This window comes from Hemiscyllium ocellatum, chromosome 21 (genome assembly GCF_020745735.1).
Source record: "Hemiscyllium ocellatum isolate sHemOce1 chromosome 21, sHemOce1.pat.X.cur, whole genome shotgun sequence".
Taxonomy (NCBI): Eukaryota; Metazoa; Chordata; class Chondrichthyes; order Orectolobiformes; family Hemiscylliidae; genus Hemiscyllium; species Hemiscyllium ocellatum.
In genome coordinates this window covers 63,917,314-63,934,011 of record NC_083421.1, presented here as the reverse complement: position 1 = coordinate 63,934,011, position 16,698 = coordinate 63,917,314, and the positions used below count along the sequence as shown (strand labels likewise).

At 52.7% G+C, this 16,698-nt stretch overlaps 1 protein-coding gene across 1 annotated transcript; it reads right to left on the bottom strand.

Moving 5' to 3' along the window:
* Positions 1-71: 71 nt before the first annotated feature.
* pmpca (peptidase, mitochondrial processing subunit alpha) lies at positions 72-16,669 on the bottom strand. Its single transcript, XM_060841634.1, has 14 exons — positions 16,613-16,669; positions 15,785-15,984; positions 14,571-14,650; positions 13,007-13,089; positions 10,839-10,933; positions 10,031-10,131; positions 9,003-9,186; positions 6,458-6,537; positions 5,845-5,937; positions 4,968-5,086; positions 3,208-3,298; positions 2,996-3,058; positions 2,364-2,508; positions 72-564 (listed from the first exon to the last, which is right to left on the bottom strand). Exons 1-14 carry the CDS (start codon positions 16,648-16,650, stop codon positions 395-397), a joined length of 1,542 nt encoding a protein of 513 aa, XP_060697617.1. The 5' UTR covers positions 16,651-16,669; the 3' UTR covers positions 72-394.
* Positions 16,670-16,698: the final 29 nt, after the last annotated feature.

The following is a 16,698-nucleotide window of genomic DNA, read 5'->3' as shown; positions in this document are numbered from 1 at the left end:
CAAATTAAATCCATCATTAGATGGGTATTACACATCTCCAATATGAAACAAAGTCCCAGGAGGCCTTGGGCATTAGTACAATAAAAATTTATACAACTGGACAGAATAGTATTGTGCATTACCACAGAACGATCTCAGTCCAGCAGCTGGTGACTAGCAGCATCACAAAGTAAAGACACATCCAAGCATTTCAAAGCAGGTTTGATCTTGCTATCTTGATATAAAATCAAGTACATTAGACCACTTTTCACCCACACTGTGTTCTGTCCCCCCTCCCAGCCCAGTCCAATTACACACAATTACCCCTCTCTGTCCACCTCAAGCAGCTCACAGATGCACAGCTTCAAGGTGTAGTGTGTTTGTTCATCAGCTGGGGACCGGGAGCAGGTCCCACTCACCGGAACAGCCGATAGATGCGGGGGAGGCGACCGTCCTTGCTGGTCAGTGCGTGCTGGATGTGCTCATACGTTGGCAAATCACTGAGGTCTCCCAGGGCCGCCACAGCTGGCTTGCTGCGTAACATTTTCATTGTGACCCTCTTGATGTCGTCTGCGCTTACCTCACCTGGAAACACAAGGGGGTTCCCCATTAGATTGTGAGCATGTCAACCTCACTGGGCTGAGAGAGGGTCCCAGGAATTTGGGAGCAGCTGGACAGGTAAAAAGCTATGGAAGAAATTTATTGGAACTTCCAGGGAGCAGGAACTTCAGTGAATGTGGAGATTCTGGAGAAGGTGGAATTGCTTTCCTTAGAACACAAAGGAGAAGTGGAGACTTAGAAACCATAGAGATGTACAACAGGAAACAGGCCCTTCAGTCCAACTCATCCATGCTGACCCAGATATCCTAACCTAATCTAGTCCCATTTGACCCATATCCCTCTAAACTCTTCCTATTCATATACCCATCCGGATCCTTGTAAATGCTGTAACTGTACTGGCTTTACCACTTCTGTTAGCAGTTTGTGCCACCCACTCAGTCTCGTCTGCGTAAAAAAAGTTACCCCTCACTTTCCCCTCTCACCTTAAACTTCTGCCCACTAGTTCTGGACTCCCCCCACCCCAGGGAAGAGACTTTGTCGATTTATCCTATCCATGCCCTTCATAATTTTATAAACCTCTATAAGGTCACCCCTCAGCCTCCGATGCTCCAGGGAAAACAGCCCCAGCCTGTTCAGCCTCTCCCTGTAGCTCAGATCCTCCAACCCTGGCAACATCTTTGTAAATCTTTTCTGAACCCTTTCAAGTTTCACAACGTCTTTCTGATAGGAAGGAGACCAGAATTGCACACAATATTCCAACAGTGGCCACACCAATGTCCTGTGCAGCTGCAACCTCCCAACTCCTGTACTCAATACTCTGACCAATAAAGGAAAGCATACCAAATGCCTTCTTCACTATCCTAACCAACTGCGACTCCACTTTCACGGAGCTATGAACCTGCACTCCAAGGTCTCTTTGTTCAGCAACACTCCCTAGGACCTTACCATGAAGTGAGTTAAGTCCTGCCCTGATTTGCCTTTCCAAAATACAGCACCTTGCATTTATCTGAATTAAACTCCCTCTCCCACACAGCGCACTGGCCCATCTGATCAAGGTCCTGTTGTAATCTTAGATGATCATCTTCGCTGTCCACCACACAACTTATTTTGGTGTCATCTGCAAACTTCCTAACTATACCTCCTAAATTCACATTCAGATCATTTATATAAATAATGAAATGCAGTGGACCCAGCACAGATCCTTGTGGCACACCACAGGCCTCCAGTCTGAAAAGCAACCTCATTCATCACCCTGTCTCCTACCTTCAAACCAATTTTGTATCCAATTGGCTACCTCCCCATGGATCCCATGTGATCTAACCTTACCAACCCGTCTACAGTGCAGGACCTTGTCGAACACTTTGCTGAAGTCCACATAGACAACATTTATTACTCTGCCTTCATTAACCTTCTTTGTCACCTCTTCAAAAAAAAACATTGAGGTGTGCAAAATGCGAAGGAGGTTTGTTGGAGTAAATAAAGAGAAACGGTTTCCTGTGGCAGAGGGGCTGGGACTGCCAATCTAATAGAATCAATAAAACAGCCAAGAGGGGAGGATTTATTTCACACAAAGTGCTGCTGTTGAAAGAGCAATGGAAGCAGACTCACCAGGAACTTTCAAAAGAAAATCTTGTCAGGACTTACAGGAAAAACACAGAAGTGGAACAAATTAGAAATCTCTTTCAGAGATCCAGCACAGTGGACGAAGCAGTCTCTGGTGCTGTAAGACTGAAAGGGGAAGTGTCACAGGCAGTGGATTAATTGGTATCTTAACAGACAGACCGAACACAGTACAGACAGGCTCCTGTCTAATCCCTACTCACCGATCAGCGTACACAGCTCCTGGGGCAGTTTACGGCTCCCTGTCGCAAGAACCTGCCGCCCAACATCCTCGAATATAACTGGCCGTGACTCCAGGTTCATCATCAGCATCGACTTCAGCTGGGTCTTCGCTCGTTCCAGCTCCATCTGAGAACAAACAAGTTGTCACCGCGCTACTCGAATACACACCCTCATTTCTCATCGACACTGTCCGATCTCACACTCCCCGGACTGGGACAGCACAGCGTGAGGTACAGAGTAAAGCTCCCTATCTCTGTCTCACACTTACAAGTAAAGGTCACCTTAAGCTGTGGGACATTTAACAGCCATCAGGAGGAACTGTTTCAAGACCTTCCCAGAGAGATGATAGCTCCAGCAGCATGGATTAGATGCTGATGTTGTGGCCGTGTGGATTAATGCAGGGGGTCTGTCTTGGAGGGGACTGTCAGAGCCACTGAACTAAGCTGGGAAGACAAAGAATCCTGAAAGTAGCAGGCAGTCACTTTGCATAAGGACGCAGCAACACTTTCAGTCACACAGAATGACACGCAGTGTTATGTTGCTCTGTCCTCACCTCTGTCTGTGCTGCCCTAACACCCATCTGACACACGTACTACTCAAAACCTGCACTCACCTCGCCTACCGAGCCGGTCATCATAATGAATTCCCGAGTGATAATTTCCACCATCTCCCTGACCTGGAACACCAAGAGAAGAGAATTTCAGGTGAGGAGCTGAATTATAAATCTGAGGATTTCATAAAATGACAGTCGTTTAATGGGGCCAACTGATACAACTCAGCAGTCAGTTTATAAAAGGCACCTGGTGAGAGAGAACAGATCAGTACCTGTCTTGGATCAGCACTCGCATGTATACACAGGAGGCCAGTGTCCTCATAGCTATGGTGATAGGCTGTGGCATTGTACATCCAGTGGTGTCTGAGGGTGGGAGAGAGAGAGAGGGAGCCAGTTACGGAGTTGTTTTCAACTTGACTTTAAGAGACTGGAGCACATCAACAGATCAGAAATCACAGCCTTAAATTCTCTCTCCGTATCTCCGTGTGCTAGCTGTGGGGAATGCTGTTCCTGGTCTCTCAGCTAGAGCTCTGTGTTGGAGACCCCAGTAGTGCAGGCTGCCCCAGCCAGTGCCAGAGCGAGAGGGGACAGGGTAAGGCCCGAAACATTGATTTTCCTGCTCCTCGGATACTGCCTGACCTGCTGTGCTTTTCCAGCACCACTCTGATCTAAACTCTGGTTTCCAGCATCTGCAGTCCTCACTTTCGCCAGGTCATGTTGCAGCTGTATAGGGTGTTGGTGAGGCCACACCTGGAGTACTGTGTACAGTTTTGGTCTCCTTACCTGAGGAAAGATGTCCTGGCACCGGAGGGGGTGAAGAGGAGGTTCACGCGGTTGATTCCAGAGTTGAGAGGGTTGGTTTATGAGCAGAGACTGAGTAAACTGGGGCTATACTCATTGGAATTTAGAAGAATGAATGTGGATGTTATAGAAACATATAAAATTATGAAGGGGATAGATTAGAAGCAGGAGGTTCTTTCCACTGACAGGAGAAACTGGATCGAGATGGCATAACCTCAAAATAAGGGGGAGCAGACATAAGGCTGAGTGGAGAAGGAACCTCTTCACCCAAAGGGTTATGAACCTGTGGGAGTTCCTGCTCGGTGAAGCAGCTGAGGCTACTTTGTTGAATGTTGTTAAGGCAAAGATCGATTTGTGAACAGTACAGGAATTAGGGGTCAGGGTGAGAGGCCGGGTCAGCGGAGCTGAGGCCAGGGAAAGGTCAGCCGTGATGTTATTGAATGGCAGAGCAGTCTTGATGGAGATGGCCCACTCTGTCGATGCTGAAACACTCAGGGAAATAACACACTCCCTGCCCATAGGACCAAAATTAGGCCATTCAGCCCATCGGGTCTGCTTCGCCATTCACTCATGGTTAGAGACAAAAGAAACTGCAGATGCTGGAACCCGAGGTAGACAGGCAGGAGGCTGGGAGAACACTAGGCCAGGCAGCAGGAAGGACAGGCAGGAGGCTGGGAGAACACTAGGCCAGGCAGCAGCAGGGGGTGGAGAAGTCAATGTTTCTGGTGTAACCCTTCTCCAGCTCCTGCTGCTGCCTGGCCTAGTGTTCTCCCAGCCTCCTGCTGCCTGGCCTAGTGTTCTCCCAGCCTCCTGCTCCGTCACTCTATCATGGCCGATAGGTTTCTCAACCCCATTCTCCTGCTTTCTCCCCCATAACCTTTGATCCCTTTGACAATCGGGAACCTATCTATATCCGTCTTAAATATCCTCACTGACCCGGCCCCCACAGCCTCCTGTGGCAGTGAATTCCACAGATTCCCCACTCTCTGGCTGAAGGAGATTCTCCTTCTCTCTGTTTTGAACGGTCTTCCCTTTCCTCTAAGGCTGTGCCCCCGGGTCCTAGCCTCTCCTACCAACGGAAATACCTTCCCAACGTCCGACCCCCTCAGACTCCGGAGCTCCAACATCCCCAGTCCCACACAGCTGTCTCCCCCCCCACCCCCCTCTCCTGTAGTCCCCTTCCCCATGCCTCCACGAGACTCAGGTACAAATGCGGGTGAGCAGCTCTGACCTGTTTAAGACATTGAGGTAGAGTCTGGTGAACATTCCCTTCCCCGGACCCCCGGCTGAGAAGGAGCCGCCACCACCCATCATCATGTTCAGCACAGCGAAGGGAATGAAATCGTCCTCCTGAAATCAAGTCAACAAATCAATTCAGTCTCAGTGTCTGTAACAGCGAGACCAGCCCCAACGTGGATCGAACCCTGTCCTGACTCTGCCCTCACAGTGTTCGATGGCGCAGAGGGAGCTCTAATGTCGGTGTGAGAGAGCAGAGGGAGCTATTTTCTCGTGGTTCAGGACAATGCCCGATGTCAGAGTACTGAGTCTGATGGAATCTCGGCACAATGTGGGAGGAACGATCAGGGCCATTAACCTCAAAAACACTGAGCTGCTCCACAAAGGCCCGATCAAACTGCCCATAGAGCCCTGTAGACCACCCACTCACAATCCCATTCTCGCCTTAAACCCAGGGATTAACGCCTGCAGGCCGGGCAGGGAAGGGGAGACAGTGGACACACATTTACACCTGCAGGAGCAGGTCACAAAGACAGGTCAGAGTCGGACTCCTTACCTCGCAGCACAGGCACTACCGGGGTGGTACTGGCATTGAGACATGTTCTGGGCTGCTCGAGTCAGTTTGATGTAAACGGAGTGGGAGACAGTGTCCATCAGGGGGAGACTGCAGTAACATACAGACCCAGAGCAGAGAAGGGGAGCAGGCTGCCCTCCCTCCACGGCCTGCTGCTTGGAGTTTCGTGACAATCTAACAGCCCCGAGTCACTGTTGCTGATCGATAACTAAACTGATCTCTGAGAGTTGTCACTGTTAGCACATCCCTAAGGCAACACAAAACTACAAACGGTGTGTCTGAGAGAAGAGGGACTCACCAGGAAGGAGCAGCTTTCAAGCCCAATCATGATGTGGGTCAGCTCGGGGATGGGCGTGGGTCCCAGGCTAACATCCGTCATGTCCTTCTCCACCTGAGGAGTCCGAGAGATCAGGAGAAGTGATACTCAGCACCTTCCCTGCTCTGCTCCCTATCTCCGATATCCCAGAACCCATTCCTGTACACCACCCCCCCCACCCACCCACCATTCACCCAGCAACATCTCCCCCACCCCAGCCCTTAGTGCCGGAGCACAACTCACAGGTTGGGGAGTGAGGGGGAAGGGGGGGGGGGGGGGGGGAGTGAGGGGCGGGGGGGGGGGGGGGGGGGTGAGGGGGAGTGAAGGGGGAGGGGAGGGGGAGTGAGGGGAGGGGGAGGGGGTGAGGGGGAGAGAGACGGAAGGTTTGGGAGGGGGGAGGGAGGGGAGAGGCTGAGGGGGTGAAAGTGAGAGAGAGAGAGACACAGAGACAGGGTTTGGGGAGCAATGGTGCTAGCTGCTCTCTACCTCCCCCTACTGTGTAATCACAGTGCAGCAACTGCAGACCAGCACAGACTTGACGACCGTCCCAGAGAATTCCGAGCCCAACCTGGGAGGGTGATAGGCAGCAACTCACCTTCACGATTCCCCCTGTGTACTGGGAGATTGACCTGTCAACATCAGTGGGTTTTCCGGACCCCCATACTGGGGTATAACCTGCAGGGTGGTTGCAAATAAAACAGACAATGATCAGTCCGAGGAGGTGAGTTCCAAAGGGACACTCCGGGCTGAACACAGCAGCAACTGGGTTCTCACTGCACAACACTTCGAGCTTACACACCTCACTCTGGGACACAAGCTACAGGCCATACCCTAGGGCACCGGCACCACTGCAGGGCCGAAGGCACGCCGCACTGTCGGAGGGTCAGTGCCGAGGGAGTGGGCACTGTCACAGGGTCAGTGCCGAGGGAGTGGGCACTGTCGGAGGGTCAGTGCTGAGGGAGTGGGCACTGTCGGAGGGTCAGTGCTGAGGGAGTGGGCACTGTCGGAGGGTCAGTGCTGAGGGAGTGGGCACTGTCGGAGGGTCAGTGCTGAGGGTGTGGGCACTGTCGGAGGGTCAGTGCTGAGGGTGTGGGCACTGTCCGAGGGTCAGTGCTGAGGGTGTGGGCACTGTCCGAGGGTCAGTGCTGAGGGTGTGGGCACTGTCCGAGGGTCAGTGCTGAGGGTGTGGGCACTGTCCGAGGGTCAGTGCTGAGGGAGTGGGCACTGTCCGAGGGTCAGTGCTGAGGGAGTGGGCACTGTCCGAGGGTCAGTGCTGAGGGTGTGGGCACTGTCCGAGGGTCAGTGCTGAGGGTGTGGGCACTGTCCGAGGGTCAGTGCTGAGGGAGTGGGCACTGTCGGAGGGTCAGTGCTGAGGGTGTGGGCACTGTCGGAGGGTCAGTACTGAGGGAGTGGGCACTGTCGGAGGGTCAGTGCTGAGGGAGTGGGCACTGTCCGAGGGTCAGTGCTGAGGGAACCAGAGTGTTGCAGAGATCTTGTCTATCAGATATTTAATTGAATCTCTGTTGTGTCACAGAATGGGAACGAGGCAGAGAGTTGATGATGTCCTTTGAGCTGCGGGAGTGAACATCCTAAAGGGATCTAATGGAAGAACTAATCCAGTCGCAATGATGGTCAATGAGCTGATAGAGGCTGTTTTGTCTTCTGTGAACTCTGTTGACCTGTAACCTGTTGCCTGACAGGGGCGATAGAAGCAGATTCAATGGCGAAAGAGCAGGAAGTGGAGCTGCCAATGTGATATCACCGACACAATGGGCTGAATGGCCTCCTGTGATGAGGCTGTGGGAGCTGGGGGGTAGTCCATGATGGAACTCTGATTGCTGGGGGGGGGAGGGGCGGTGTTTGGATGGCCATAGCATTGAGCAGACGATGGAAGGACAGCAGCATTGTGGGAGTGTGTGCACGTGGGGGGGGGTGTGCACGTGGGGGTGTGTGCACGTGGGGGTGTGTGCACGTGGGGGTGTGTGCGCGGGGGAGTGCGTCTGAGGGGGTGTGTGCACGCGGGGGAGTGCGTCTGAGGGGGTGTGTGCACGCGGGGGAGTGCGTCTGAGGGGGTGTGTGCACGCGGGGGTGCGCGTCTGAGGGGGTGTGTGCACGCGGGGGAGTGCGTCTGAGGGGGTGTGTGCACGCGGGGGTGCGCGTCTGAGGGGGTGTGTGCACGCGGGGGAGTGCGTCTGAGGGGGTGTGTGCACGCGGGGGTGCGCGTCTGAGGGGGTGTGTGCACGCGGGGGAGTGCGTCTGAGGGGGTGTGTGCACGCGGGGGTGCGCGTCTGAGGGGGTGTGCGCACGCGGGGGAGTGCGTCTGAGGGGGTGTGCGCACGCGGGGGTGCGCGTCTGAGGGGGTGTGCGCACGCGGGGGAGTGCGTCTGAGGGGGTGTGCGCACGCGGGGAGGTGCGTCTGAGGGACGGTGCGCACGCGGGGTGCGCGTCTGAGGGGGTGTGCGCACGCGGGGGAGTGCGTCTGAGGGACGGTGCGCACGCGGGGGAGTGCATGCGCGTGTGGGAGTGTGTGTCTGAGGGAGTGTGTGCACGTGGGGGAGTGCGTGTGAAGGAGGGTGTGTGTGGGGGAGGGCGCCTGAGGGAGGATGCGCGGTCGGGGGAGGGCTCACCTGAGGGAGTGTGTATGGGGGAGGGTGTGTGGGTGGGAGAGAGGGGGAATGTGTGATCTGGGAGGGTGTGTGAAGGAGCGTGCCTGAGGGAGGGTGTGTGGGGGAGGGTGCCTGAGGGAGGGTGTGTGGGGGAGGGTGCCTGAGGGAGGGTGTGTGGGGGAGCGTGCCTGAGGGAGGGTGTGTGGGGGAGCGTGCCTGAGGGAGGGTGTGTGGGGGAGGGTGCCTGAGGGAGGGTGTGTGGGGGAGGGTGCCTGAGGGAGGGTGTGTGGAGGAGGGTGCCTGAGGGAGGGTGTGTGGAGGAGGGTGCCTGAGGGAGGGTGTGTGGGGGAGCGTGCCTGAGGGAGGGTGTGTGGGGGAGCATGCCTGAGGGAGGGTGCGGTTGGGGGAGGATGCGTGAGGGACGGTGTGATCATGTGAGGGAGGGTGCGTGGGGAAGGGTGTGTGGCGGAGGGTGTGTACGTGTGTGAAGGCGCCTGGAGTAGGCAGTGCAGTGGAGTGGAGTTGCCAGTGTACCCTGGAGGTATTTCTTGGCATATTGCACCAGTTGATCGTGATCGACCCCGACCCCAGCCAGCACCAGCCGGTCTGCCGTGTAGTAATTCCTCAGGAAGGAGTGAAGCAGCTTCTGATCAATCTTCTCCACGTTCTCCACGGGACAGAGCCGGGGCAGCCCCACTGTATTGTCCCGGTAAGCTGCCTGGTGAGAGAAATGAGAAACCATTCACCCTCTGTTCCAACACTCCCCCATCACCCCTCACCCACAGCCCAAAAACCAGCAGGTCGTGACGTGGCGCAAGTTGCAACAGGAGAAATAGATGCTCATCGGTTTCCCGCTGTTCTCGGGGGACGCTCCGGGAGGCAGTCTCGGAGTTTGGTGCCCACAGTTTGGGAAGGATTTGCTGACTAGCAAGGAATACACAGACAAGGCTGGGACGACCACACAGCGAGCACGGTCAGGGGTGATCGACTGATGTTTCGGATGAGTAAGGGTTTGACAAAGTCAATCAAGACAAAACATTTCAGCGGCTTGGGCTGGGGCAGAAAAGAGCAAAGGATTCCAATTCAGCAAGTTTTGCACGATCACCCGAGGGTCAGTGCTGGGGGAGCGCCGCGCTGCTGGAGGGTCAGTGCTGAGGGAGTGCCACAGTCTGACATGCTCTCTTTTGAACCCTGAGGTACTGTCATGTTGTCCAAGTGAATGTAATAGATTCCACGGCCACTATTTTGAAGAACAGGAGGAGAAGTCACCTCTGTGCCACATTTATCCCCCCACAATGTCACTCAGGTGGACAGACTCGCTGGGCATTAGCACACAGCTATTTGTGAATAATTTGGCTTCATATGTTCTGAATCCCACTGATGACCACACCCCAGAACCAATTCACTCGCTACAAGCAATTTAGACGAAAGGCGCTACAAAAGTGCACATGTTCCTTTCTTTGGGATGGCTGCACATTGCTGTCAGGAGGAAGCAGAGCTCCAGGGGTGACATTGGAGGCCTGGGCCTGTTTCAGCCTGGGCTCTGTGAAAAGTCACCTTACCGCATGAACCATCTCAGTCAGGAGGGGCTCAGGGTCCGGTCGCATCTGTAAATCTTCCAGCTCAAAACGCACCGACAGCCGCACCATCTCCAACTCCTCATCTGGGGGGGGCGGGGGAAGGAGGAAACAAATCGACAGAGCCATGAGTGCGGTGGTGGGAGGGGGGTGTGGTGTGTCCACAGCCAGTGACCCCACAGCCCCAACTGAACGAGGAGGATGAGGGCCGTTAATCCAGTGACCCATGGATTCAAATCCTGCCACAGCAGATGCTGGAATTTGAATCCAATAAAAATCTCAAATGATGACCATGAATCCATTGTCAATTGTTGGAAAAACCCACCTGGGGTCACTGGTGTCCTTCAGGGAAGGAATCTGCCATCCTTTCCACGTGACTCCAGTCCCACAGCAATGCAGTTGGCTCTAAACTGCCTTCTGGGTAATAGCTGGGCTCCCACAGCCAGTTAACAATTAAAGACAATGGCAGGCAGGCATCATACAGCCAGGAGCAACTCCCACTGTGGACATTCAGCTCTGAGGGGATTCAGCCCCTTCCTCCTCACCTCTGGGCTGCTACGGACTGTCCTCAGCTGCTCCCACTCTCACAGATCTCCAGCTCATTACGCAGCCAGTCAGCGGACGCTGGTAACTCCTTCCAGGGCCCACAGGAGGGGAAAGAGTCCCCCCTCCAACAGCTGCCCCTCGAAACCTGGATGGGGAGCACTCCATAATCCCAGACTCGGAGTGGCTGGTGAAAACCCACACTCACGGTGAATGAGGAGAGCGAGGGGAAGCTCTCTGCTGCTGTTACCTGTTAATCTCGGTTGAAGGACCACATCAGCCAGGAGGTTAACCATCGTCTCCAAACCCTTCACCTCGGCAGAAACTGCAAACATCGTAGTGTCCCTGCAACGGGATTGGAGACCGCCATCTATCCCAATCACTGAGAACCCTTCACACCCACACCGAGTCTGACAATGTTCTTCACACCCACACTTCATCGCTCGATATCCCTTTTATTGCTTTCTCCTCCAAGTATTTACCCAGCTGCCCCATCTGTCCCGTTCCCGCAGCAGACCCACTGCAGCTCCCCTGAGCTCACCTGCCTCTGGTGTGTGAGCACTAATATCACCGAGCCAGCCCTTCCAGCTTGGAACACCCTGCTTCCCTCCCTCCAAGCATCAGCTTTCATACAGCAGTACCATACACCAACAGGCCCTTCGGCCCACAATGTTGTACTGAACATGACACCCTTCGGCCTGCTCTTGGTCCACCTTCCCCCATTCCTTGCATATTCATGTGCCTACCTAAAAGTCCCTGAAATACCCATATCATATCCACCTCCATCACCATTCCTGATAACGCCTTCCAGACTCCTAATACTCGCTTGCCCCTTACATTTCCTTTGAAATTTCCCCCTCTCACCTTAAATACATGCCCCCTAGTTTTACACATTTCAACTCTGGGAAAAATATTCTGACCATCAACCCAATCCATACATCTCATAATTTTATCGACTTTTATCAAGTCTCCCATCAGTTTCTGTCACTCCAGAGAAAACAACCAGTGTTTTTCTAGCCGTTCCTTATAGCTCATACCCTCTAATCCAGGCAGCATCCTGGTGAACCCCTTCTGCACCCTCTCCAAAGCCTCCACATCCTTCCTGGAATGCAGCAACCAAAACTGAATGCAATACTTTAAGTAAGGCCTAACCAAAGTCTTATAAACCTGCAACATGAAATCCTGACTCTTAGACTTCAATTCCCCAATAAATAAAGGCAAGTATGCCATAAGCCTTCTTTACCACCCTATGTACCAACGTGTCACTTTCAGGGTCCTATCGACTTGAACCCCAAGATCTCTCAATGCTGTTCAGGGGCCTGCTATTAACTGTATACTTTTCTTTAACATTTGATCTCCTAAAGTGCAGCACCTTATACTGACCCAGATTAAACTCCACCTGCCATTTCTCTACCCATATCTGCAACTGATCTATATCCCACTGTATCCTTTGACAACCTTCTACACTATCCACACTTCTACTGATGTTTGTATCACCTGCAAACTCACTAACCCATCCACCTACATATGCATCAGTCATTGATATATATCACAAACAGCAGAGATCCCAGTACGGATCACTGCAGACCACTACTAGTCACAGACCTCTAACCAGAAAAACACCCTTCCATCATCACCTTCTGCCTTCTATGTACAAGCCAATTCTGAATCCACATGGCCAAGACACAATGGATCCCATGCATTTTAATCTCCTGGATGAGCCTACCATGATGGGCGTTGTTGAAAGCCTTACTAAAATCCATGTAGATAACATCCACTGTTCTACCATCATCAATCATCTTTGTCACCACTTCGATAAAATTCAATCAGATGAGTAAGACCTGACTTGCCATGCACAAAGCCCCGACTGTCCCTAACTCAGGCAGGCTTTTCCAAATGTGTGTAAATCCTAACAGTCCTCTCCAACAGTTACCCAAGCACCAATGGGAGACTCACTGGTCTATAGTTTCCTGGATTACCCCTCTTTCCCTTCTTGAAGAGGAACAACATGAGCTCCTCGCCAGCCCTCTGGGACCTGGCCAGTGTCTACTCGCAGCACTAACACCCTCTGCCACCTGAAGCCAGCACTCTCAGTAAACTGCGCTCACTGACAGCATTAACCTGAACGATACCATGCAGGCTACACACAAACCATCCCAATTATAATACCATGTGCATGATCACACAAGGTGATCAAAAGGAACTGCGCACCAGAGACAAACAGGCCACGCACAGTAAAAAAAATAAATGACAGGGACTGTTCCACTTGTGGCCCCACCGACACACACACACACCCCACCCACACACACACACACCCCACCCCCACACCCCCCCCAAATATCGCCCCCTGAGCACGTGCTGTCCGAGTTACTCACTGACAAGGTTCCAAGCACAGGTATCATTCTGCAGGACACTGACCTTGATGACTGGCAATCGCAGATCCCCCCATGTTTCTCCAGTGTGTGCAGGATCTCATCTTTTGAGCCAAACTGTGCAGTGGACTGATGACAAAAACACAATTACAGTTCCAAAGCTGCCAGTTCGTCCCCCACCAATTAAACAAGGAACATCCCACACCATTTCCAAAGTCCCTGGTGTAATCATGAATCTTAAACATGATTCCCTTGTGCTCTATCTTCCAGCTGAACAGGCTGCAGGTGAGCTCTGGCAGAGGACACGGTACAGAGGGATAGGAGATGATCGATTAACAACAATGTTCACTGATGAGACTCAGTTTGAAGTAAACCACCCAGACTGAAACAACAACGGTGTTCATGAAACTGGCTGGGAAGGCAGGAAACAAAACCCAAGGCTGTGTTCTCACCCCCCTCCTCACCACCCTTCATGATTGTTGGAAAGAATTCAAAGTGATCACCTTGAAAGATCTGAAAATCCTCAGGGTCTTGATAAGATAGAGCGTGAGAAACCAGTGTATTCTGACGGAGAGAACCCAGGGTCACATTCGGGGGGGGGGGGGGTTGGTCAGCTACTTCAGATTCAGAAATGGAGACATTTCTTCATTCATTTGCAGACCTTTGGCATTCCTGACCCCAGATGCTCATTGGTGCTGTTTGGTGCAGACTCCACCAATGAGGTGAAAGGACATGGGGGGCCTGCACAAAGCTAGGGCTGGGTTTGTTGAGGGAGGGGTGGGGCTGGATTTTGTTGAATTGTGCAGGCAAAAGTGAGGACTGCAGATGCTGGAAATCAATCTACATTAGAATGGTGCTGGAAAAGCACAGCAGGTCAGGCAGCATCCAAGGAGCAGGAGAATCGACATTCCAGGCAAAAGCCCCTCATTAGGACGAAGGGCTTTTGCTCTCCTTTCACTTCTCATTCTTTTGTTAACAGTCTTCACTTGGCTGAGGGACTGACTCGAGATGAAGGGATTTTGCCTGAAATGTTGATTTTCCTGATGCTCGGATGCTGCCAGACCTGCTGTGCTTTTCCAGCACCACTCTAATCTAGACTTTAGTTGAATTGTGGCCAATCAGCCTCCTGACCTCCATGTTTTGATGTTTTTAAATAACGAACGGTCCCCATGAGGGCCATATCACTGGGAGGTGTGAGATGATAGCGGAGCCAAGTTCACTGTCTGGCATCACGTGGAGAATAGTCACTGACGGTCTCACAGGAAGTGGCCATTCTGCCCATTATATCTATGATGCCTCTTAAACAATCCAAACAGTTAGCCCCACTCCTCCTGCTGTTTCCCCATGAAACTGAAAATTTCTCTTTTCAGGTATTTTTCCCATTATCCAGCTTCCAATACCCCTTCAGGCAGCACATTGCAGATTTCTGTATAACTCAAATTAAAAAGAAAGTCCTCCTTTCACTTCTCATTCTTTTGTGAACTGTCTTCACTTGGCTGAGGGACTGACTTTCAAACAACATCTGCACGTATTGTTTTAAAATGTGTGTGTGCCTGACCCATCCTTTTAAGATTCCAGATAAAAAATGGAGTGAATCCATTGTTACTTACTGAAAACGCCAGTTTTTCTATAAAGTGGGAGATTCCGCTTGGATATTTTGCCTCATGTCTCGATCCTGCGTTTGCTAAAACTGAAGGACATGATTGCGTTAAGAAGAGAGCTTGGAGTCAGCAGCTGACCTGATATGGCCAAAATAAATCCCCAAGACGATGGAGAGCTGAGACTGATGTCAACCGTTACCAGCAAAGTCAGGTGAAAGTGTGACATGGACAGCACACTGGAAGAGTGAGAGAATTTTGGGAGGGGTTCACAAGGATGGGAGTGAGGTTGGGAAAATGCCTTGAATCAGTGGGACAGGGATAGAAAGAATGGTGCGAACAGAAAGCGAAGCCAGGGTTTGAGGTGGAGGGGCAGGGTAGAGAGGAACCAGAACTGGATATGTATGTGTATGTACAGTCAGTGAACACCCATGTACAGTGACAACGTACAGCTCCACAGCAACACAGGTGAAGATGGCACAAGGCTGGCTCATGGCATTTGCAGTGGCACCACAGTTTCAGTGGTGATATCGATGAGGGGAACAGATTCCGCTCCAATTGACAGTTTGCAGGTTCTGACTGGGAGATCAGCTTGTACAAAAAGCTCAATAACCACAGTCAGTATCCCACCCCAACTCCCTGAGTGTGTCCACCGTCTACCGGAGACAAGTCCAGAGTGTGATGGGATACTCACCACTTGCCTGGATGGGGGCAGCCCCAGTAAAACTCAAGAAGCTCAACACCATCCAGGACAAAGCAGCCACTTGATTGGTAACATATCCACAAACATCTGCTCCCTTTACCGTGACATTCAGAGGCAGCAGATGCACCAAAATACAAGCTTTCCTTACAATTGTTTCCATTAAGTAAAAATACAAACAGATTACGAGAACTGCCCTATTTTTCAAAATACCATCAGGAATCTTCTACATCCAACTGATTACAGTTCTAATTTAAAATGGTGTCTCCAACACTACAGTACTCCCTCGGGGAAGGGAAGTTCAATTTATCCCTGGGGTTTGGTCCTTCCAGGGCATTTCATTCAAAGCATTTCACAGCTGAAAAAATTACTCCTCATGAGCTTAGAAGGAAGGATTATCGTGACATTGGGGCATGTGGAAGTTAACAGGAGTCTCACAGTTGGACAGTCCGATGGGATAAGGAGGCCCAGTGAACTCAGACCTCTCATCCCACCTGTAACTCAACACCCACTGCCCGGCACTGACCTCCGACTGTGCAGAATTGTCCAAATTTGTCCTGGGAGGCGACTCGCAGCCCATTCTCCAGCACTGTGATCCGGGTCTCATACTTGTGCTGTCCACTGACTGTGGCGAAGATGGGTATCGGGAGATTGGGGAGCGGGGCAGACAGTGGCACTGCAGGATAACCGGAACTGCTGAAGGACCTGGAGCCTCGGAATCCACACCTGGAACAGAGACAGAGAGAGAGAGAGAGAGGGGCAAGTGTGAGAGAGAAATGGAGGCAGGGTGACATAGGAGAGCAGGGAGGGGGGAGGGGGAGGGGGGAGGGGGGAGGGGGGAATAGGGAGGGGGAGGGGGAATAGGGAGGGGGAGGAGGAGGAGGACGAGGGAGGGGGAGTGAGGGAGGGGGGGAGAGGGGGAGTGAGGGAGGAGGGGGAGAGGGGGAGGGGGAGGGGGGAGGGGGAGTGAGGGAGGGGGGGAGAGGGGGAGTGAGGGAGGAGGGGGAGAGGGGGAGTGAGGGAGGAGGGGGAGAGGGGGAGGGGGAGGGGGAGGGGGGAGGGGGGAGGGGGAGTGGGGGAGAGGGGGAGAGGGGGAGTGAGGGAGGAGGGGGAGAGGGGGAGGGGGAGGGGGGAGGGGGGAGAGGGGAGGGGGGACTATTATAAACATCACCCCCTTCCATTATATTTGATGCCCCCCCCCGCTCTCTCTGATATTCCCTCACTCTGTTATGACCCCTCCCCCCCCGGTGAACATTTCCTCCTGTTTCTATTATATACATTAATCATCTCTCTGTATCCTATACATTTACCCTATAGCCCTGTCCTATACATTGATCCCTCTCCCGGCCGTTACCTCCCGAGCTCCCGCCATCGCCTCACCACCGCCGCCATTTTGGCCCGCAGCGAACACTTCCGGGTCACGGCTGGAATCCGGTTCCG